The following is a 24,633-nucleotide window of genomic DNA, read 5'->3' as shown; positions in this document are numbered from 1 at the left end:
AATTGATTCATGTTTGTGGCTGTAATGTGACAAAATGTGGGAAAGTTCAAGGGGGCCGAATACTTTTGCAAGCCACTGTAAGTGGTCCGCAGGTGCGCATTCGCTGTCAAAATAAAAGACGCGCACCAGATAAGAAGTTGCAATGCGCGTTTGCGTACATATAAAAGGCACTGTTTTTGTCCGCTAGAGTGGGATTTTCACGGCATATTCTGCACCACAGCTCTGTGCGTTCATCATTTGTTTGAAACCAGCTCACCTCCTGCAACCACTTTTCCGAGAATACGCTGACATTTCTTCGGAGGTGGAGGAACACCAAAGTAATTGCTTAAAGGAGCTTGCTTCTTCGACATCTTTAAGAGTTCTGAACAAATGTATGTCCTCCTCCAAATCTTATGTACACAAACGCGCGTTGCAACTTCTTATCTGGTGCGCGTCTTTTATTTTGACAGCGAATGCACACCTGCGGACCACTTATGTGCACCCCTCTATATATATCTTATTCTATTCAACTCATAATATTTCTACTTACCATCAGCATGTCCCCGAAGGACATTCTTCGCAGTTAATGTGTAATATAGACTACTATGAGTGCCTTTATAAAGCCCCTTTACTTATGTAACAGTTAGTGCTTTATGTCTAGTATCTGTAAAGTTTGGATCAAAGCATACACAGAGCATATGATTAAGACCAGGAGAGTTCAGAGAGCATAACTTTCAGGAGAGGGACTGCTCACTATTTCCCTGTTGATCATCTATGAAATGAGCACACCGTTAATTTTAATTATCTATGCTGTGGCTCTCTGGTGATGCCATTCTGTCCTTCTTTACAATAACTTGGTCCAGGGTGAAATGCCTGAGTGACTTCTTGAGGGATTATTCTGAAACTACAAAATGTACACATATTCATATTCCACACAAGATGAATTTGATGCAGTAATCCCCTGACAATATCCACCGAGTGCATTTTGTGAAGAACACGTGTAATTTCAAATGCACTGCCTTGTTACTTTTTATGTCAAGGTCTGAGCAAGTAGTGATGATGTAGCAGTCAATAATATACTGAAATGTTACCAAAACTCTGTCCAGTGTTTTGAAATATTACATCAGACAATTCACATGCATTAGTCTATACAAGCTCAATTAAAATGATTAAAGAACCTCTGCATCACTCTAGAAAGCTATTGTTTTTAATGACTCCTTTGGCTCTAACAAGGGAGCCCTGCTCTACCTGGTAGCTGTGCATTGTATGTCATGTACTTTGTGCAGCAGCATACACTGTACACCTGGATATCAGTATAAAGACAACAAAGATTACTTTACGGTCATGAAGCAGCCAAATATTGTGCATTGCATTTCCACTTCGATATCATCCAAGAAAGACAGCTGAGAGACAAAGCTGATGATGAAAATCAAACAATCCCTGCTGATGAATAAATAAAAACAACAAGTCCTGCTGATGTTGACCCCTAGCTGCCAAGTTCAGCCAAATTTAGCATGATGAACCTTGTTTGGGGGGGATAAAACTATATTCTGTTTTTGCCTACTGTTAGCTTTCTTGTGTATACATATAGTATACAGACATAAGCTACCATTAGCAAGTATATGTAAGACAGCATAGACATACTACAATTTTCTATTTGTAACTGTTGAGGCCTTTACAGACTAAACAAAGGCTCAAAGATGTAGCACACCTCTGCACACCTCCCTCAGCTTGTGTTCCCCATCTGTGGGTGAAAACTGTCGCTATAATTCTGGACCAGGCCGTGTGGTCTAAAACTACATTGACTTACTTTCTTGGTACAAGGGGTCACCAAAGTGGGTATGTCCACATCTTTCATTTGGTACAGTTTCTTTTCTGATGCAACCAAGGGGGATTTATGCCTGTGGCTGGAATCAAACTGCCCCCCTTTCATTTGCCAAGAAACCTGCTTACTTTGATGTGGCTGTATACTTAGACCACAGCCAATTTGTAAGGTTTGCATTCAAAGGTGTAACCTACAGATACCAGGTTCTGCCTTTTGGGTTGTCTGTCACTTCTCAAACCCTCACCAAATGTTTTGAGGCAGCGTTAGTTCCCCTCAAAGACAGCGGTATTGCTGTCATTTGGATCAAGCTCTTGCAGGATGCTACAGAGAGAAAGCCGCAATGCAACTGTTGTTGGATCTGTCACACAATCTGGATTTCTCAGTGACCTTTCAGTAAAGCTTGCTACCCTGACTCAGTAGTTGTTAGAAATGTGGACTCGAAATACGCTCACTTTTCAGCCACGTACATTTGCGAGGACACTGAGTGCCATGTTTCATGTCAGCTTCGCTTATTTTCATTTGGGATGCTGATTGGGCTTCCAAAGGATTTTACTATTTTAATTTTTTTTGCTGTTTTTTTGCTGCTCAGTCTTTTAAGCATAAGAATGTTTCAGTGCTGGACTGTCTCACACTATCGATTACCAAAACTTGCTTATTGGCTCTTCACGCTTGGAGGGAGCCCAGGCTGCTGAGCTAGGAGTCTGCAATTGGAAAGGTGTCTTTTTCCAAGGTCATGTCCACAGACACCTCTGCAAGGGGATGGAGCTGCATTTCCTGTGTTATGTTGATTCATTCAGGATGTGTATTTATTTGACCATTTGTTTGTCTGCTAAGCTAATCCAGCCAGAGGTAAAGCTCTGTTTGAACACAGGGTCTCCCACTGGGTTGTGGAGTCTCCCTAACTTACAGAACCAAAAGTCTCAGTTTGCATCAGGATGTAAGAGCACTTCCACCAGTGGAGTGGATGATATTTGTACTCCGGTCGTCATCACTGTACTTTTGTTTAGTTCTATTACTTGACCGTGAAAGTGCAAGTTAAATACTGGTCGTCTGACTCCAGTTCTGTGGCTGCTATGTGGGGTATGTATATGTGTCACATACTGTATGTGTTGTGCCAGCTAAAGTGATTGAAAGGGAACAAAATATTATGACTGTATCTTTTGTTCCCTGAAAGAAAGGAACAAAATAAAGCCCCAGGTTTGTCCATCTGACAGCTGGACTCGGATGATGGAGTGTATATGTGTAGTTATCTTCAATCAGGATACACACAGGTGTGTTTTACCTCTTCTTCAGGGCATTAAAGTTATAGTCCGTCACATTTCATCTCTTTGGACAACTTCATTCTTGCCTTTAAGTCTTGTGAAATACCACTTTAACATTTTTAAAAACAAAAGCTAGACTGTGCCATTCAAAAGTGCTAAAATAATAAAATAAAGCAACACAAATATTCTGCTCCCTCATTTGTTTTTGCATTTTTTTGTGTGCGTGGGTGGTCAGATGCTACTAAGCATTTTTTCTGTACAGCTGCATTATAATGCAAATGTGGTCACAAAAATGATTAAAGAAGTAAGATTTACGAAAATAACAAAATGTCTATAGAATATTACTTGTGAAAAACGACAGAAAAAACTCCAGTTTTTTATTCTTTGTGATTTTCACATTTTTGATGTTGAATTTCATTTAGTGTCTGAGCTTTTAAAACATGCATAAGAAGCTGGATTGTGTTGGCTGCCTAAGGGTAAAACGTCTTTTTAAACATGTTTTGAACTTTTTCATTTAAAATGCAAAACTGCAAAAGAGGAGAATGTGTATGTTTCCTTGGTCCTATATTCAGGATTTTCAGAAAATTCCTTATAACCCATATCATATTAAACAAATAAAGAGGCAGGGAACACTGTTTGATTGCTGCTCACACTGACATTATGGACACTGAAATTAAAACTCTGTTTCAAAAAAGCACTAGGTGTTATAATAATGATCAAAGGTTTAAACTTAGCCAGTGTGTTGCTGTGTATTAAGGTCCATTATATAAGAAGTGGGTTTTTTCTTTTTCAAGCAGGACACCATTTGTGATATGAAAAATGTGAGGTAAGTAAAACCTTTTTTTATTCCTTAAGTTATATTTAGGACAATGTCTCCTGTAGTTATTAACTTATGCCACATACTATCCACTAACAGAGTAGCTAACAGTAGGTTAGTAGCTAATGTTAGCTTAGCTAATAGTACTCAGAGTAGCCACAAAATTTAAGTAAGGTTGTCGTGAAATAAGCTGAACATTATTATTGTAAATATGGATGGAGAACTAGATGTGGAAAGTTATACTTTCAAATAACTTCAAACAACACACACACACACACACAAATTCCTACAGTAATATAAACTGTCAGATGATGAAGTAAAATACAAAATATATCAAAGCAGCCATAAAAAATAATAAAAAGGGGAACCAAAGTTCAAGTAATGCAGATACCTGTGAGTTGTAAAGTATTTAAGTACCGTATAGAGTAAATGTTGATCAGCTTTTTGAATGAAAATGACTGGAGACTCACCTAAACTGAGTGCGAGTTGATAAAACCTGAGGTCAGTCTGCTTTAATATTTTTAATTATGCACCACACTGAGTTTTATAGTGTGGAAGCGATATCTGCAACAAACATGGGGTGCACTAGACCATATTAATTTAAAAGCTTTTGTGAAATAAGGTGAAATAATATAATAATGTATAATAAATATTGCATTAATTAAAATGCATTAACATGTAAAAATCTTAAAACAAAAGCTTTTTACAAGCCAGTAAAACTCTAGTCCACTGACCTTAGGGTTGTTAGGTTGGATACTTAATTATTACTCATATTAATGAAGGTTTACACCATTGTAATGTTTTGTTTTCAGCGTCACAAACATTTTGCATCAAAGTACAGGTCAAACTTCAGAATGATGATATGTTTGGGTATTTTCATTACAGCCACTCATTCTCCTTTAAAGGCTTACAGGCAACATCTCCCTCATTCACTTGCAGATTTAAAACTCATAAACAAACACACAATAAGTCTACCTCATCTATTCAGATTCAGATTCAGAAGACTTTATTTATCCCCAAGGGGCAATTAAGAGACTGACCTTGCTGACTGTACATACAATACCATCTATGTTGGAGACAACACAGTGTCAGTGCTCCTGTTGCCTCCTATTACGATCAGAAAGCCTTCCAAGAACACAGAGTACAGGTACATTTTTATGCCTCAGCTTAGATTGCATAGACATCTTATTTTATTTGACTTTGACCTTTGACTGTACTTGAGATTATTTATTTCTGCATTTAAAAAAAAATTTTCTTTCATTTTAATATGGCACATAAATACAGTCAAAGGGTTTAGTTTTTTGACAGATGACCACTTCCTTCTGTTTTTTCACTTTTTAATATTTTATTGTTGCCCATTAATAAAACAAAAGTATTTCTTATCCCATTACTTGATGGAATAATCAGTAGATTACTCGATTACTAAAATAATCAATAGCTGCAGCCCTACTGAAAAGAGCTTTCAAAGACTTAAAGGTGTGACCCAGTACTTTTGTCTGCATAGTGTTTGTAGAATTGAGGAAAACAACTGTGGAAACAGGTTCCTCTCGGGGAACAATGATTTACCTGCACTACAAGGGTATACTGTTATTTGTTAAGACTTTCACATACGCTGTTCTTTTAAGATCCTACATACCCTGTTTTTTACAATTTACCAGTCAATAACATAATTAGCTGCAAAAGGTTATCCAGCAAGAGAACAGGGATAGAGCTGGACTGGCACTTCAGGCAGTATAAAGCCTCAATGCTGGACATCTGATTTATCAAGCCTCACCCAGTTATCTACGGGCTGCTCAAAGATGCAGTGGCCAGCAGAATGGCTAATGTAGGACAGGGCATAACTAAGGCTGCCCTCATGTTTAATGATGATGAATATTTCAAAGCATACTCCTCCACTGCCTCTATTTAAAACTCGACTTAGCAACAGACCTTGAACCAACTGGGTTCATAGGAGGATGAACACCTATTCAACCTACTGAGAAACTAAACCAGACTAAGATATTGATGTAAAGGAGGAAGTAACAAAAAGATTATTGAGATAAAATGGCTGAATACATTGCACTAAAAGGATGAGTTGGTAGATTTTCCACTGAAAAGCCAATATTCAAGGGCTTTGCTTTTGAATGCAGAGCTTGCATTCTAACCTAAAGCTAATGAGAGATGTCAGTGTTTTACAAAAACGGCTGCGTTAATAATGTCAGGAGGCTGACTGCAGTGATTATATTGGACGCCAGCTCTGTTCTGGTCCTGTGCCTATGTAACCATTAAAACGCTATGAAAACACAAAGAATACAGGTTTGGACAGCTTTTTTAATACATTAAATTGATTTTTTAAAGCATATTTTATATTTACTCATGCTATCTTTGTCTATAATAAAAATTGGTTTGATGATCTGAAACATGGAAGTTTGATGAATCTCTGAAATTAGCAAGGAGGTAAATACTTTTTGACAGCAGTATGAACAGATAGATGAAGTTGCTAACCTCAAGAAATCCTCCCAGTGGCTAGAAAAGACACTTAAAAGACACTACGGATCCAGTGATCATGGTAGCACAAGAACAGCACCACATCCATAGGGGCAGAAGTCTACCACAGCTGACCTCTATCTTGGAGAACAACCACTTCACACTGTCCATGTCAGTTTTGATAAGCTAGTAAAGTTTCATTTGTTTTCAGCTTCCAGACTTTACTTAGTTTGTAATTGAAGTATAAACAGGGCACCAACTCACTGAGAAAAAAAGACTATGGAACCCAATGACAGGTTCATCCATCCATCTTCTTCCGCTTATCTGAGGCCGGGTCGCGGGGGCAGCAGCCTAAGCAGCTTTTCCGGGGGAGCACCATGCTTTCCCAGGCCAGCCAAAAGATATAATCTCTCCAGCGTTTCCTAGGTTTGCCCCGCGGCCTCCTCCCAGTGGGAGATGCCCGGAGCACCTCACCCAGGAGGCATCCTTGTCAGATGCCCGAACCACCTCAACTGGCTCCTTTCGATGTGGAGGAACAGCGGCTCTACTCTGACCCCTCCCGGATGGCTGAACTGAACTGAAGGGAGAGGCCAGCTACCCTTCGGAGGAAGCCCATTTCTGCTGTTTGTATCTGTCCCTACCCACAGCTCGTGATCATGGGTGAGGTTAGGGACATCGAGTGGTAAATTGAGAGCTTCGCTTTTACACTCATCTCTCTCTTCACCACAAAAGACTGGCGCAGCATCCGCATCACTGCAGCCACAGCACCAATCCGTCTCCTGTAGTTGATCTCCCGCTCCCTTCTCCCATCACTCGTGAACAAGACCCCAAGATGCTTGAACTCCTCCACTTGGGGCAGGAACTCATCCCTGACCCGGAGTGGGCACTCCACCCTTTTCCGGCCCAATGAAAGGTGCTATATGCAATGCATGTGGACACTACGTCAACATCAGTGCAATGTCATCAACAGAAGACAGCTACTATCCAAGCTGGAGATTCAAAGGCAACAGCACAGTGAAAACAATAGTGAGAATAATGGACATACATTTTTTATACACACACACACACACCTATATATATATATATATATATATATATATATATATGTAGTACTGCCGTTGGAACCCGACTTCACTCCTGAAACCCAGACGAAGTTTAATAGCATTGTTTCTTCCACTTAGCAAGTATTGATAGTCTATCTATCTCAACTTCCTGTTAAACACACTGCTTTTTGCTGTTTTCACTCAGAAGCTCAAAATCTAGTGCTTTTCAGTCTGTGTCCAAGTCTATATCATTTTAGTCTATACCAAGCATAGAACAGCAGTTCCTTCGTTACACATAAATGACTATTGTATAGAAAAATACTGCATGTTAGTCTATTGCACACTGAAGTGTGGATTGCATATAGAAATATATATCATACTGGATAAATTTGATTTTGTGTGTATTTTAGTAATTTTGTTTTTGCCATTAGTCTGACTGTGGTGGGAAAGAAGCTGTTGTGGAAGCGTGTTGTGTGTGTGACAGACTGTCCACTCTGCTGCATCTCTGGCTGTATCCTGATTGTTTTGGTGCAATGAGGGTGTGACCTGGAGCAACACATCATCAGAGACCTGACAATCTCTGATGATGTGTTGTTATCTTTTCTTACAGCGTTCTGTGTCCACTGATGGAAGATCCGTTCTTATAATCCTCTCTGCAGGCTTTATGACTCTCTGGAGAGTTTGTGGCTGTAGCGAGACTCAAAGTAGCCACCAACCAAGAGCCCCCAGCTACCTGACAGAGTTTCATTAGTGGAAATGCTTGTAGATGTGAACACTGCTCTACGCACCATCCCCACTGGCAGTACCACTGAAATCTTAAGTACCTGGGTATTCCACAGGCCAATGGGAATGATTCAAAAAATACATGAAGTTCCACATTTCATGATGAAAAACAGAGCATCTGTAAATACATCAGAAAGACGGCCCTCAGAAATTGCCTCAGACAGCTGAAGACAAATGGTGATGCTGAACAGGAAGAGGAACTCATGGACATGGACAACCAAGTCCCTGCATGGGATTTACAATCAACAGATAGATGAAGTTGCTAAGATCAAGAAATCTGTCATGGTTTGTGGCTCTGTGTCTGAGGAGCGTGTGGGATGCCCCAGTGGCCACACCCTCGGGCTGGGCCATCACCATCACACCTGCATCCCACTCCAGGCGATTACCAGGAGTACTATTTAACTCTGCACAGACGGCTGCTACACGCCAGTCCGTTAGTCACCCCTCAGTGGTAACTTGGCTCCCCACAGAGCTTGTCTGTATCCAAGTGTTGCTTGAACTGTGTTAATTCTATCTCCTTGTGCTCAGGTTACTGTCTGGCGTTTTGTACCTGCCACCTGCCTGTCCTCGGCCTGCTTGGATCTCTGAGTGCACCACCTCAGAGTCCCACGGTCCGGCTCTGATTGTAAGCCAGATTGCTATAGCCCTGTCTTGTTGTGTCTCTCCCTTCCCCTGTACACTAGGACCTTTTCCCCTTTCTGTTGCAGCCTCCCGATTACGGCTTCCCTGTGTGCTTTGTCCTCCAGTTTTCTTCAGTTTGGCGATTTCGCCTCCCTTGGTTGTTCCAGGTCACCTTTTTTTAAATAAATAAAACCTGTACATGCTCGCTCTGAAGTGTATTGAGTTTGCTTTTGGCGCCTGCTTGTGTGCGCGACCTGCGGTTAATGACACTTACTTGTAATTATGAAGTGTTTCTACTTCTGTACTTCTGAATTAGTTTTTAATGGAATCAGACAAACTGAAACAAACCAAAAACAAACTGACCTTCGTTGCAGAGGGAGCCAAAAAATCCAGCAAGACATTTGCAGTGGCCGGTGATGTGGTGGCATGCCCCATCGCTGTGGACACACTGAGGACACATCTGACTGCAACGATGGCCATAGAAGCCAGGAGAACATGCTGTAGAGGAAAAATCCACATTATGACTCATCATGTGCACTCTGTGATGGTGTGTGTACTGGGAATAGCATTCTAGCCATTCCCTCGTCCCATGGGTCAGCCTGTTAGCTGTATTAGTTTTGATTTGTTTTTCCTTCCCGGACAGGAAGGACTCATAAGTCTTCCTCGGGCCTTTAATTTGCTTTAATTGACGTAACTCTAATTGCTCTAACTGGCGAGGCAACCCTCTTCCCTCATGCTACAGGATTTTCCTCATTATGATAATTGTGTAAATTGTGAATCAAGAGAGCTTAAATGTATTACTCTGATGCTGAAAGAAGCAGAAGAAACGGTCATACAAACACACTCCATGCACTCACACTATGAGCATCATCAGACTTGGGCTCGATTTCAAGCAGATGCTACATGAATGAGTTACAGTTATTTTCTTAAACAAAATAAATGACCTTTAAACTTCAGTTTCACTTGGCCATTACCATGGGAATTTAGACTCTTAATTTCAGAACATCAGCATCACCCATTAAAACAAACCACCGTGTACAGGTTAATATGCAGGGTGACACACAGATCCCTAATGCTAAAGTCAGTAAAAATGGCTATATCCTTGTGGTTATTTTCACCCTGATTGAAAACAAGTCTCAAAATTGATTTCTGTAAAACTCCTCCTCTACTCTGTCCTCTGAATCTTTACAAAAGAGGTGGAAGTGCCAACATTAGTATGACCCACAGCATCCCTCTGGCCAGCCACGAGGAATGTTTCTGTTTTTGTAAGACAAATGCTACGATCATTAAATTTGCTGATTAGTTCTAAAACAAATTTTACACATACTTTAATTCAAAAACCTATGAAGAAGTTACAAACTGGAATAACAAAGCAGACATATGTTAGAACTTAGGAAGTTAATAGATTATCCAGTAGAAACAGTGCACCAGGTGGATTTAAACCAGAATTAGCATTAGAAAACTGTGGCAGCTATCACTTTATTCTAGTGCTGTCAGCGTTAATCTCGTTAAAATGACGTTAACGGCATAACCGCATTAACACGGTAAATCTCCGTTAGCAAGTTAGCGCCCCGTGCGTGGGACTGTACAGCGTCAACGCGTTAGCAAGGTTCGCTCGTTAACACGTTAGCGCTGTCCAGCCCCACGCATGGGGCGATCTGGGCTAACGGAGATTTACCGCGTTAATGCGGTTACGCCGTTAACGTTATTTTAACGAGATTAACGCTGACAGCAGTACTTTATTCATTTCTCCTTTTTCACTAATTGTATAGGAGTCTTGTTAATAGTCCTATTTGTAGCTCCTATTTAAAGCAAAATGTCAGGATTTCTGCCACCACTGTAGCTGTGATCGAGTGAGTACAGTACACGATTGCAGAAACGTGGGTGTGAAAAATAATCCTTTACTTCTTCTGCAGTTGGTGCCCCGGTAGCCTGGAGCGCACACACAGGTGCCATCCTCTGGAGAACAGGAGCCCCCGTTCTCGCAGGTGCAGCTGTAGGAGCAGTTGGGTCCCCAGTGACCCTCCTCGCACACACTGTCACAATGGACACCTGCACAAAATACACATAAACACACACAATGAAGGCTATAGTAAAGCAAACAGCTTTATTCTGTCAAGCGCTGAGCTATGAGCTCTTAAATAAAGTCAAACTGGTATTCCTAACACAGAGTTTCACATGTCACTTAAAGGTGAAAAGTGAGACAGCAGGGTGATAAAAATAAATAAATCAACAGAGATGAGGGAATGACAAATAGCAAAAGTCACTGAGATGAGTAGAGTTCTCACAGGAACTCAGCTAGCAGTTAACGTAATGTTGTACTAGCAAACTGTGAGCTGTAGTAAGATAAATCTGGTCACCTTCACTTAATTTATGTCTTCCCATTGGCCCCCGATTGTGATACTTGTGATATATGTTGATCAATGTAATGTTTAGACACTTAACACTTATTAAGCATCGGAAATTTCAATAAATTGTTATTTAGTTCATTATATTATAATCAGGCTGTCTGCAGGTTTTTGTGTTGTGTGTGTTAGTCTAAAACAAAAAGATGCCAGATGCCAACATGAGCAGTAAACTGGTGTGCATGTAAAGGTGATAACTGGCATTATGTTCAAAAGTGTGAACAAAACCAAAAATGCTTTTAATTATTTTGCTGTCTAAATATTCATTTGTGTGTGCACATGTATGTATAAATGTCAGTTTATATGAATAAACACATAAAATCTCACAAATACTACCCAAGACTTTCCCCCTCTAATTCTTTGGTAAAGTGTCTCCTTCTTTCATCAGTCTTGCATGTGTGTGTGCGTGTGTCCTGAGGGGCAGGAGTCTGTCTACACAAAAGCTGGTCTGCACAATAGTTCAGAGCCCGTATGGCTCACAGGGGACAGTCTGACGGAATAAAAACATAGAGTATGTGTAAATACAGTATACGTCTCCGTCTCACTTCAGCCTGCAGCTCATTAGAAACTTTCTTTGACATTTAACATTTCTTTCAGACATTATGATGCAATTAATAACATTATAACATCTAAACTTAACATAAAAAGTAAGGAAATGTTTGTTTGGTTGATTATTTCTTTGTTGTAACAATGCTTCTTTTCAATAAATCGTAGAGTACTGCTGGAAAGTCAGTTTATTTCCCTTTACTAAGATCTCTTTAAATAGTAGAGTTGTGTATGTGAATTGCACCCCTGAAAAAATTGCCATCAAATCTTCTCAGCCAATGCTCAACAGCTTATTCTATTATTGACTCTTGATTTTGAGCTTCTGGTACTGCAGGTGCTGACTATCAGGTTCCTGATTGGCCAAGATTAACAGCACCTTTGAGCGTGGACTCTGCTTCAATGGTGAGCTGGTGTCTGCTTCAAACATGTCGTGTTTATAATTATATCTATGTACCTCTATTTTATTTGTCCATTCCACTACATATGAATGCATTGTTAAAGGATAAAGGATATTTTCTTTACTCTTTCATTTTTATAGTATGACTGCTTATGTTTATATATACCAAATTTTCCAGTGCTTGAGCCTACAATAATAATTAATCTTATCGTATGTTATCTTAAAATCACCCATTAGAATTATTTTTTCTAAACTGAACACTAAATCAGTCACAAAAATCAAATCAAAACTCTAAGTGCCAGCTGGACAACAGATAACAATAAACTGTTTTTTGAGTTATCTGTTGTCCATCGATGGTTAATTCAATCAGTTTCAGTTCAGTTCAATTTTATTTTATTTATATAGCACCAAATCACAACAACAGCTGAATATTGTCTAATATTGTTATGTAAAGACCCTACAGTAATACAGAGAAACCCCAACAATCAGACGACCTCGTATGAGTACGCACTTGACAGTAGGAAGGAAAAACTCCCTTTTAACAGGAAAAAACCAGCAGAACCAGTCTCAGGGAGGGGCGGCCATCTGCTGGTTGGGGTTGATGGAGAGGAAGACCAGATTTTCCCCAGAAAGTTGTTCAGTTTACACTTTACTCTCTGCAGACTTTTAAATTTGATCTCATTGAGTTTTTCACTGAGTCCGAGTGTAATTAATCACAGGAGAATCTTTTGGGGTCTTTAATTGATATGCACTGTATTATCTTTCAGCTTCACAGACTCTCACAAGTCTAATTGTCATTCATAGTTATTACCTGAACTGTAATTACACAGGCTTACTAATTTCAGTCTAACGCAGACATGTCGTGTTTCTTCGTTTCTTCAAATTTCATTTAGTCGTTTACTCTAAACTTTGATCTATCTATTCATCAATATGTTGAAGTTTCCCTCAATGTCAATTCATTATCAGTTTTCCCTCTGGCAGTGAATTAAAATGCCCTCTCCATATTCATCACCTCTCATATTGATCCTCTCTCACCACAAGTTTACTAATTGACAATTAGTGGATGAAACAAGGAGAGGTACAACTCGAACATGACAATTAATAAAGTAAACAAGGGCACGGTGAAGTGTAATATCACTGCTGAGGAGAATGGTTATGTAAAAAGGCTCTCTTGAAAGGTGCCTTATACATGGGAACATTTGTAAAGTTGAATTATTGAAAACAGCTCAAACTCATCCAAGCTTGAACGTCCCTAGTTTTAGAATTACAGGTTTGAATCTGCTGTGTGTTTGTCATATCGATTTGTAGTCTGAATTCATACCATATTGTTGTCTGCACCCCTTCTCCTCTGTCTTCTATTCCCCATCCATGTTTTATTTTACTCTCCTCTACTGAATGTGTGTTGAGGTATTTTCCATAACTGCTTCAGCTGCCCTCATTTCAGAGGGTCTAGATATGGCCCATGATCCCATGTCCCCTGAAGAGGCCAAAGGTCAAACTAAAGTGCATTTTTTAAGCTCTTCTGGAGTGTTTTTGATGAAGATTCATCAGTTTCATTGGATAGTTTTCAATGAAGTTGTTCTTCTCTGAGACCATGTGACTATAGAGGCACATCTAAAATAATTTTTAAAACCACTCTCAGTATATTTATTACTTTGTTGTGCACTGTCAATTTGATCTGCCAAGGGCTGGTTTTACAGAGACACGAGACGGACGACAGCTTAAATAAAACTAATACAGTGGTCAGATTTCAGGTAAATTCATCAGTGGTACAAAGTCACTATGTTGACTTAAACACCATTAAACTGCGATGAATTTCAGGTAACTCTGACCCAATTTAAAGCACTCCATCAAACATGCTCGATGTAGAACATCCTTGCCTTGTAAAAGAATTTGAACATATCTTACTGTAAAGATTTGTCATCAAACCTCTGACTATATACTATCAACTGACTATTTTGGTACTATATGTTTCCTCAAATTTACCTCACTCTTTTAAAATTCAACAACACTGTTAACTTTTCCTGAAACTGTGTTAAGCTGTCTTCAGTATGTGAAAAAAATGTAATTATTCCGTGCCATCAGCCAGCAAGTGTCATTGATTGCTACCATGGAAACACTAATGCCAGGGGAATGTATTATGGGTATGGCACAGGTCTTACACAATAAGCTGCAAAATGCATATAAACCCTGCCTGTGAAAGTGTCACACATGGTTTATAAAGTACTTTGAGTGCTCGAGTAAAGTAACAGTTTCATTTAGTTCATATTCATATTGCACCAAATCACAACAGTCACCTCAAGGTGCTTAATGCTTCTATGTGAAGACTACAATAATACAGCTAAACCCCAACAATCAGACGACCCCCTTTGAGCAAGAACTTTGGTGAGAGTGGGAAGGAAAAACTCCCTTTTAACAGGCAGAAACCTCCAGCAGAACCAGGCTGACATAAGCTTTGTCCAAAAGGAAAGTTTTAAGTTTAATCTTAAAAGTAGAGAGGGTGTCTGTCCCCCAAATCCAAGCTGGGAACTGGTTCCACAGAAGAGGGATCTGAAAGCTGAAAGCCTCCCAATTTACTTTTTAATATCCTAGAAACCAGAAGAAAGACAGCAATCTGAGAGCGAAGTGCTCTATTGGAGTGATATGGGCGGTATGGAAAGATGGGTTCTGATTACTCAATATTATTTGCTATATAAGAACCAGTCCATTTGCCATTTACATAATGTTTCAGCACAAGATATATATTACATTACTGGGCTCAACATTAGGCCCTGTCCCACTTTGTCCCTCTTTTTCAGAAATCATGTTTCAATCCTCCTGTTCACTCTTTAGTTGAAATAAAGTAAAGAAAAAGACAAATATGATTTTTTTGTGACATGATGGTATATTCAATTTTGGGTCAGTGAACTATACATTATAGAATAGAATTCTATAGAATAGAAAAGTGCTATATAAGAACCACTCCAAATGCAATGCAAGTGGTGTAAAGCACCCAGCTACTGGACTCTAGAGCAGTGGAGATGTGTTAGAGCGGTTTCTGCAAGGCAGGACTTTTCATCCGGGTCTAGTCTGACCTCACAAATGTTTAATAGAATAACCAAAAATTCCCATGAATACAGGAAAACTTTGCCACAAGACTGGAAGCTGTTATAGTGGAAAAGGGTGTCATTAAAGTTACTTAATACTTTTAATAATATAGTGTAGTTACAGCAATCTGACAGCAGAAGGGTTATTATTGTTATGAATATTCAGTGAATGCAAAATTGGGAAAATGCTTTGAATGGCATTTTGTCAAAAGACTGAAGCAGCGGTGCTGGTATAAATAAATATTCTACTGTACCACCAATATGCAACCAAAAATGCACAAATTATATCACAGTTGTCAAATGCTTGACCTTGAGGTCAAGGCCACTAAAATGTGAACTTGTCTTTAAGCTGATGTTTCTGTGGTATCAATCTGAACATCATAGGTGTTCTTTCTAATGTTACTGGATTCGCAGCATTTTCAAATGTTGGCTCAAACTGCAGCTCCATAACTCACCCGTCCAACCTGCAAGACAGCGGCAGAAACCCGTTACTGGATCACAGCCATCGGAGTTAACGCAGTCACATTTCTCTCTGCAATCCAAGCCGTACGATCCATCCTAACAGCACCAAGAGAAACATCAGAGAAAACACATTTTGTCTTTTATTAAGTAACTTGTATTTTCTTGAACTTTAACAAAACATTAAAGAAGCAAAGTAGATGTCCGAGCTGATGAATAAAGAGAAAAAATGAATGCTATGAGCACTCACAGGACACGGTACGTCACAGTATTCATCCATCCAGCCCGGGGAGCAAGCACAGGTTCCATTGACGGGGTTGCAAGCTGCCCCATTGGCACACTGACATGTCTGATTGCAGCTCAGTCCCCAAGTTCCACTGGAGCAAGGGATGGAGCAGTCTACACCCTGCCAACCTGCTCAGACGACAGATCATTTTAGTTTGTAATGGAACTTTATTCTGCAATTAAGTATTATAAGTTTTATATTTCCGTATGTTTGACCTTGTGATTTTGATTTATTTTATGACTTTTCTTCTAACTTGGTGTAATTGTGGTTTATAAGAATGTGGATCCTATTTTCTCTACATTATCCATCTTTGCTGTATTTGTTATAATGACTAAATACATGTCAATACCTATTTTATAGCTGCAACAGTGTCCAAGAGGCACGAGCCGACAGACGGACATATTTACAGTTTAAAAAGATTATCAAAAGTAGTTTATTTAGAGCTAAAAAAAAAATGGCAGCAAGTCCCTTATCTTTGATAAGTGTTTCCAACAAACAGTTTGAGTAATCGTTTTTCTGTTTAACTTCATTTCCTCTTCCAAGTAAGTCTGTCTGGTTGTTGTTTGAGTTTTTCCTGCAGTGAAAAAAGTCATAGAAATAAGCCAAGCTGCAGGACACAGGAGTTCATCTTGTCTGTACATTGAATTATCAGAGCGTATGCTAAACATATATCCTGATAATTCAACTGTTCAGTTCAGTATTATTTTGGATTATTGTTTAAATGACTTTTAAAAATGTATTTATCTTTTTAAAGGCTTTGAATGAATGTAAGTAATGAGAAATGTTTCTAATTTGTCGTTTCCTTCCATCCTTCATCATTTCCTGGGCTTTTCACACTAAAAACACTGAGCATATTAAAGTACATCAAAGTAAATTAAGTCATGGGTGATTAAAGAGAGAGAGAGTACGCGGGTTTCACAGGGTTTGTTCTTGTTCTAACCAAAGCTCTCAGGCCCTGGTCCTGTTTTCTGCTTCTTCAGATGTCTCTCTATTTTAATTACCTGTGGTCCCAACCACGTTCAGAGGTGTATAAATATTTAAACATGCTGATATTGAGAGATATTAAGCAAGCAGAAAAAAAAGACCAGGTAAGGACTGGAGATTGTTACGGTTGATGTCTTCACATTTTTAGAGCTGTACTAAGTTTCAATGGTGAGATTAGAGAAAATTCGGGGTTTCTGGTTTTCAAATGCAGGATCAATAACAACAAACAAACAAACAAACAAACAAAAACAGGGCTAGGAGATCAAGGCTGGAACTTTTAAATATCAAATAGTTTGAAATTTTCTCAATTTGCTTTAAGAGTTTAAAAAAGTCAGAAAGTGTAGAAAATATCTGTCAAAAAATCTGCAAATAATTTCACTGAGTCACTGTGAAATATAACAAAGAAAAAGCAGCAAATTCCCAAATGTTCCTATTTGTTTAGTGTTCTTGTGGTATTAGCTAAAAACTAACTTTTGTATGTGTACTAGAAGAACAACTTGAATAAAGCAAGTTTGGAAACATTATGTCAAGGCCATGTAACCTAACTTTTTAAAAGGTTTTTATCACACTTGACCTCTTGAAATAAAAACAAGCAATTTTTATCTCCTGGTGATCACTGAAATTCAAGTTATACACCCTTCCCCATTCACTTCAGATAGGCCTGGTTTTCTTCAGATTCAAATAAATGCAACACTATCAACATTTTAATTTCAATAGTCAACAGAATATGTAGTAGCTAAAATAGAAGTTTTTCAAGCTCTCATCAACGATATGCTCTGCAACTTCTTGTCTCCACAGGAACATTCACATGTACATTTTTAGATTAGAAAGAAGTACCAGAGGCTCTGCTGAAAATGTTAGACATTCAGGGAAACACAACAAGTGACAGTGAAGACTGTGACTCCTTACAAAAACAATTTTGATAGTTTTTCCTCTTGTCAAATTCTAAAACATAAACATAATAATGAAGGAAATTTCAACACTCTGTCTTTAAGAACGTGCTTGTAAAGCACTACCTTCTCTGCAGATGCAGGAACCATCAATGTGTGAGCAGGAGATCTCGTTTTGGCAGGAGCACGATGAGGAGCAGTTGATCCCGTACAGGCCTGCAAGACAGCTGATAGAGCAGTCGTCACCCTGGTCACACAAAAGGAGACAGGAAGGAACTGAAAAATAATGGTAATGGTAAGATAAAAGGCCTGGAGTTGATTTGAGGTGAAGTGCTTGCATTTGGAAGATTTTGCTGTGAATGGACAACAGGTGGTCAAATCAGCTCTCCGTGAAGGTGAAACAACCAATGCTTAAGCTCCAAAGACAGAAAAAACCCATCTGAGAAGTTGCTAATATATTAGGATTGGACTCAGCAATGCAAAAGACCTGGACGTTCACAGGAAGACAGCTTTCCAGGATGATCGCAGAATTATTTCTATTGCAAAGAGAAACCTCTTCACAACAACCAACCAAGTGAACAGTTCTCTCCAGGAGGTAGATGTATTGATATCCAAGTCTACCATAAAGAGAAGACTGCATGAAAGTAAATATAGAGGGTTCACTGCAAGGTGCAAGTCATTCATAAGCCTCAAGAATAGAATGACTAGATTGCTAGACTAGACTGGCTAGACTGTGCTAAAAAAAAAAACAAAAAAAAACCACACCTAAAAAAGCCAGCACAGTTCTGGACAAACATTCTTTGGACAGATGAAACCAAGATCAACCTCTACGAGAATGATGGCAAGAGAAAAGTATGGAGAAGGCGTGAAACAGCTAATGATCCAAAGCACACCACATCATCTGTAAAACACGGCGTCGGCAGTGTGATGGCTTGGGCATGCATGGCTGCCAGTGACACTGGGACACTCGTGCTCACTGATGATATGACACAGGACAGAAACAGATGAATGAACTCTGAGGTGTTCAGAGACTGTCTGCTCAAATCCAACTAAATGCAGTCAGATTGATTAGCCGGTGTTTCATAATACAGATGGACAATGACCCTAAACATACAGCCAAAGCACCCCAGGAGTTTATTAATGCAAACAACCTGATCTTAACCGAACTGAGCTGCATTTAACTTGTTGAAGATTAAACTTTGGACAGAAAGACCCACAAACAAACAGCAACTGAATGCTGCTGTAGCATTAAAAAGGAGGAAACCCTGGGTGTTGATTTAGCTCACTGCGATGAGCAGGTGACCATATGTTGCATGGCTGAGACCAGCCAGCCCACATTCGATTCCAACCTTTTGCTGTATATCTTCCCCCATCTCTCGCCCTCTGCTTTCCTGTCACTCTTCACTGTACCCTGTCAAATAAAGCTGTAAAAAGGCCAAATGAAAAGGAGGAACCCAGCATCTGGTGATGTCCATGAGTTCAAGACTTCCGGTTGTCATTGCCAGCAAAGGGTTTTCAACCAATTATGTAGTAATGAACATTTTATGCTCAGTTATTTAATTTGACCAAATATTTTTGTTTAAAAATAATTGTTTTGTGTAAAAATCCCTTCATTTTTATGCAATCTTTTCTTTCAACTCACTGAATTAAAACTGAGTCTAGTCTGCACTTCAACTGCATCAGAATTGTTTCATTTAAAATTCATAGGGCAGGGCCTGGCGCTCTACGCTCGGTCGGGCCCAGAGCGGACCCAGACCACGGTCCACTCTGGCACAGCTAGCTGCCTCTGCACCATGGCCGATAGGTGACCTCCTGTCTGGGGCTCTCCTCAGCTCTTTCCAGGAGGGTGGCGTGGCTGCCTGTCCGATGGTCGTCCTTGGGCTCTCACGCTCCTGGGGGCCACCAGATGTCTCCTCCATGCCTGCTTCATGCAGGCACGTTATATGGAGAAACCTTTTGAATACAAGTGCGCTCACGCACACAGGTGCTCACAGACTTTCTTGCCTGCTACCTCAAAGCACATTCTGCGCTGTCAGTCTTGTGTGCTGCACAATAACATTCAATATTTAGTATTTACTGTTAGTTACACTTTTCTAGGTTATTGCTGTGGTGCTGTTTTTATTGTGTTGCTCTCCTTTTGGACCAATATGGCAAAGCCATAATGATCTACTTGGTAAAATAAATCCATCTTACTTGGCCTTCAGACAATAATTCTGATTGCTAAAGAACCGAACAGGACAGGGGGAAAAAAATTCATTGTGGTGATGTACAGAACCAAAATCTCTGTGCAAATATTTATGGACCCAACTGTATATGTGTGCTATGTGTTACATGTTAATGTATAAATATTTTTAATGTTGGAGAGTTCAGTATGTGTATGCAGCTGTCTAGAGCCAACCGTTTTAGAAAAATCTGAAATCTTCTAATAATAAATTAAAATCAAAGACCACTCCCAGTTCCCTCCAACAGTCCATGTCAAGTTCTGCTCTCTTATTTTAAGATAAGACTTTATTGATCCCACGACGGGGAAATTTTTGTGTTACCTCAGCTAAGGTACAGATATCAGAAGGAAATACAAAAATACAAATAAGTACAATCAATGAAAAAAAAAGTAAGATAATACACTATATACAATGGTAGCATACACAGTATGTGATTATGGATATGGTTGGAAATATGCAAGACATAAACTATATAGCTTGATATAACTTTTGTACCACTACTATTCCTATGTATAGACATGTACACACACACATGTACACACTAAATATACATATGTATACATATACATACATATATACCTGCACATGTCCATACACATGGAAGGATGTTCACAGTGTCCAGTGACTTATGACATCGTGATTGAGGAGTTATAGAGTCTAACTGCTGTTGGGATGAATGATCTGCGAAAGCGCTCCTTCCTGCAGCGAGGGTGTTTCAGTCTCTGACTAAAGGAGCTGCTCAGCCCACTCACATACTCATGCAGTGGGTGATGTGGGTTGTTCATGATGGATGTCAGCTTTACTAACATCCTCCTCTCGCCAACCACCTCCACAGAAAAGGGCAGATGCTACCACAGTGTCATAGAATGTCCTTAATAAAGTCCTGCAGACTCCGAAGGACCTCAGTCTCCTCAGCAGGTGGAGTCGACTCTGGCCCTTCTTATACAGGATGTCTGTATTTGTAGTCCAGTCCAGTTTATTGTTGAGGTGAACACCCAGGTACTTGTAAGAGTCCACTATCTCAATGTCTTTCCCTTGGATGTTCACCAGTGTTGTAGGGGGTGACTTCCTCCTGAAGTCTATGATCATCTCCTTTGTCTTGCCGGCGTTGATTTGGAGTACGTTGGTCTCACACCAGCCAACAAAGACACTGATGACCCCCCTGTATTCCTGATCATTCCCGTCTGATACGCATCCAATGATGGCTGTATCATCTGAGAACTTCTGTAGATGGCAATCGTCCGAATTATAACAGAAGTCTGAAGTGTAAAGGCTGAACAGGAAAGGTGAGAGAACCGTGTCCTGTGGTGCCCCCATGCTGCAGATTACCACCTCGGACACACAGTCATGGAGCCTCACATACTGTGGTCTGTTGGTAAGGTAGTCGATGGTCCATGCAGTCAGCTGTTTGCCTACTCCGGCTCCCTCCAGCTTCCCTCTCAGTAGTGCAGGTTGGATGTGTTGAAAGCACTGGAGAAGTCAAAAAACATGATCCTCACAGTGCTCCCCGCCTGCTCTAGGTGAGAGAGGGATCGGTGTACCAGGTAGATGACAGCGTCATCCACCCCAATTCCAGAACGGTAATCGAACTGCAGGGGGTCCATCACTGAGCCCACCAGTGGCCGAAGGTGGTGCAGGATGAGCCTTTCCATGGTCTTCATCAGATGAGAAGTCAAGGCAACAGGCCTGAAGTAGTTGGGCTCCCTGGGGTGTGCGATCTTTGGCACCGGAACCACACAGGAAGTCTTCCACAGTTCAGGAACCCTCTCCAGGCTCAGGCTCAGGTTGAAGATGTACAGGGCCACCTGACAGAGCTGGTCCGCACAGTCCCTGAGCAGTCTGGAGCAGATTCCATCTGGACCTGCTGCCTTCCTTGCCTTCGTCCTCTTGAGCTGATTTCTCACCTGATCAGCTGTGAAGTAGATGTGAGGCTGGGCTGGAGTGGGGGGTGGGGCTGGCTCTGTTGTGGGTAGATGTGTGGATAGGGGTGAAGCAGGGTTGTGGTGAGAGGAGAGCTCAGGTGACAATGGCATTGCACCCGGAGGGGGGGGCAGCAACTGGAGGGGGGTTGATGGAACCTGGGGGGTGGGAGAGGTGATAAGTGGGCCATTGTCAAATCTGTTAAAAAACAGATTCAAGTCGTTAGCCCACCCCCGGCCAGCAGACACTGTGGCTCTGCCATTGTCCTGGAAGTGTCCGGAGATTTTTTTCATGTTCCTCCAGACTTCTCTGATGTTTTTCTGTTGGAGTTGGTTTTCCATCTTCCTCCTGAAGCACTCCTTGCCTTCTCGGATCTTGTATTTAAGATCCTTTTGGACTTTCTTAAGTTCCTCCTTGTCTCCTGACCAGAAAGCTTCTTGTTGAGTAGGGCCTTCAGTTCTGGGGTGACCCACGGTTTATTGTTTGAGAAACACTGTATCTTCTTGGTAGGCACAGTGTTCTCAACACAGAAATTAATGTAGTCCATGATGCAGTGGGTGAGGGCGTCGATGTCCTCACCGTGAGGCTTGCAGAGTTCCTGCCAGTCTGTGCATTCAAAACAGTCTCTTAGGGCCTCAGTGCATTCCTCAGACCACACCCTTATCACCTTCTTCGTGGAGGGGTTCCTCTTCACCATAGGAGTGTAAGTGGGGTGGAGAAGGACCAGGTTGTGATCTGAGTGGCCAAGCGGGGGGAGGGGTGATGCACTGTAAGCCTGCTTTGTGTTGGCAAACAATAGATCCAGGGTTTTGCTGTCCCTTGTATGGCAGTCAACATACTGGGTGGGGTGGAGAAGGACCAGGTTGTGGTCTGAGTGGCCAAGCGGGGGGAGGGGTGATGCACTGTAAGCCTGCTTTGTGTTGGCAAACAATAGATCCAGGGTTTTGCTGTCCCTTGTATGGCAGTCAACATACTGGGTGGGGTGGAGAAGGACCAGGTTGTGGTCTGAGTGGCCAAGCGGGGGGAGGGGTGATGCACTGTAAGCCTGCTTTGTGTTGGCAAACAATAGATCCAGGGTTTTGCTGTCCCTTGTATGGCAGTCAACATACTGGGAGAAGTTAGGGAGAGTGACAGATAGTGAGGCATGATTGAAGTCCCCAGAGATAATAATGAGGGACTGCGGATGTGCCATCTGTAGCTGAGAGACGGTGGAGTGAATGTACTCACAGGCTGCTGTAGCGTCGGCCGAGGGTGGGATGTAAACAGTCAGCACAATAACGTGTGAAAATTCCCTGGCCAGGTGGTATGGCCGGACGCTAACTGCCAATAGTTCAATGTCTTTGGTGCAGCGCTGTTCCTTCACAGTGATGTGTCCCGGGTTACACCATCTCTCATTGACATACATTGCTAGTCCCCCACCTCTCCTCTTACCACTCTCCATTGCATTCCGGTCCGCTCTAACCAGTTGAAAGCCATCCAGAGTTATGACAGAGTCTGGTGTGTGGTCCGTGAGCCATGTCTCACTGCAGTCTGGTTAGTGCAATTAGCTCTTCCATCTTGTTGGGTAAAGATCTTACATTACCCATGAGAATGGATGGATGCTTGGTTTATGCCGTCTCCTCCTTTCCTGGTAAAATAGCTGTATTATTGTGGCTGCAATGTGTGAGCCTTGAAACATTTGGAATAAAGAGTCAGAATAGAAAAGGTTTGGCATTGGTTTAAAGTTCTGAGGCAATGACATACTCACTGACATGAGCTTCCCCTGGCATTCCATATGAATCAATATTCAGGCTTAAATGAGTCACAACATGCTTCAAGTTATTTGATTTTCATGCTTATTACATTGCCACAAGAGAAAATGTTGTGCTGCTGTAAGCTGTTAGTTAGTTTATCTACATTGATAATGAAACCCAGAACCTCCACAAATCACAGTAACAAAGACTCCTGACTCTCAACTTGCCTCATCTACTGATTCACATAAGCATAAATGCTTTGTATATAACATTTACTGATGAACACATGAGAGAGTAGCTAGACTGCAGACTAATCAATAAAGGACATGTCGTAGTGGCGAGACAGACAGCTTGGCATTAGCAGGATATCTAACCTTATCCTGTGCTGATAGCATGCTGTGAGAGCAAGCTTCACACATCTGAAATCTCAGGCACCATGACACATTGATTGGGACCTCCAACATATAAACTTCGCCAATTAAAATTGTATGCTTCAATCCTGCTGCCTTTAAATTGCTATTAATCTAATATTCACAAAGCTATCCAAAAGACAGGAGGAGAAAGAGCTCTTATTAAATTTGAAACACTTGAAAAATAAATAAAATTGAACATCAATGTGTTCAGTAAGGAAAATCAACTGAATTTCCCAGGACTGTAACCTCTTGTATAATAATTATGTACAGATTGGTGGATCAATGATCATTTACTTGGCAACTTTGATTTAAAATTTTGTTCTAAAAGCCAGTTATTTTCAGTTTTTAAATCAAAGATAATAAAACAAAAATAATGTGTTTTTTACTTCATAACCCAAACACTAGCTGTGCGGCCTTGGAGGAAAGCAAAAAAACTTTAACAACTGTAAAATAAACAAATACCATCACTGCTACTATAGGAATTAAGAGATTGAGT

The 24,633-nt window shown here is 40.6% G+C and overlaps 1 protein-coding gene across 3 annotated transcripts in view; it reads right to left on the bottom strand.

The window, feature by feature from the left end:
• Positions 1–24,633, bottom strand: part of LOC134625010 (multiple epidermal growth factor-like domains protein 11) — a 238,769-nt gene that overhangs the window by 35,435 nt on the left and 178,701 nt on the right. For all 3 annotated transcript variants that reach the window (XR_010093679.1, XM_063470306.1, XM_063470315.1), the window contains exons 12-16: positions 17,976–18,096; positions 15,940–16,103; positions 15,686–15,788; positions 10,702–10,848; positions 9,160–9,294 (exon numbers count right to left, since the gene is read on the bottom strand). Coding sequence is in view for 2 of the 3 variants with exons in the window: in XM_063470306.1 (XP_063326376.1) it covers positions 9,160–9,294; positions 10,702–10,848; positions 15,686–15,788; positions 15,940–16,103; positions 17,976–18,096 (670 nt within the window). In the remaining variant the exon portion in view is untranslated. The remainder of the gene's footprint in view (positions 1–9,159; positions 9,295–10,701; positions 10,849–15,685; positions 15,789–15,939; positions 16,104–17,975; positions 18,097–24,633) is intronic.

This window comes from Pelmatolapia mariae, linkage group LG1 (assembly GCF_036321145.2).
Source record: "Pelmatolapia mariae isolate MD_Pm_ZW linkage group LG1, Pm_UMD_F_2, whole genome shotgun sequence".
NCBI lineage: Eukaryota > Metazoa > Chordata > Actinopteri > Cichliformes > Cichlidae > Pelmatolapia > Pelmatolapia mariae.
This window is presented reverse-complemented; position numbering and strand designations above follow the sequence as displayed.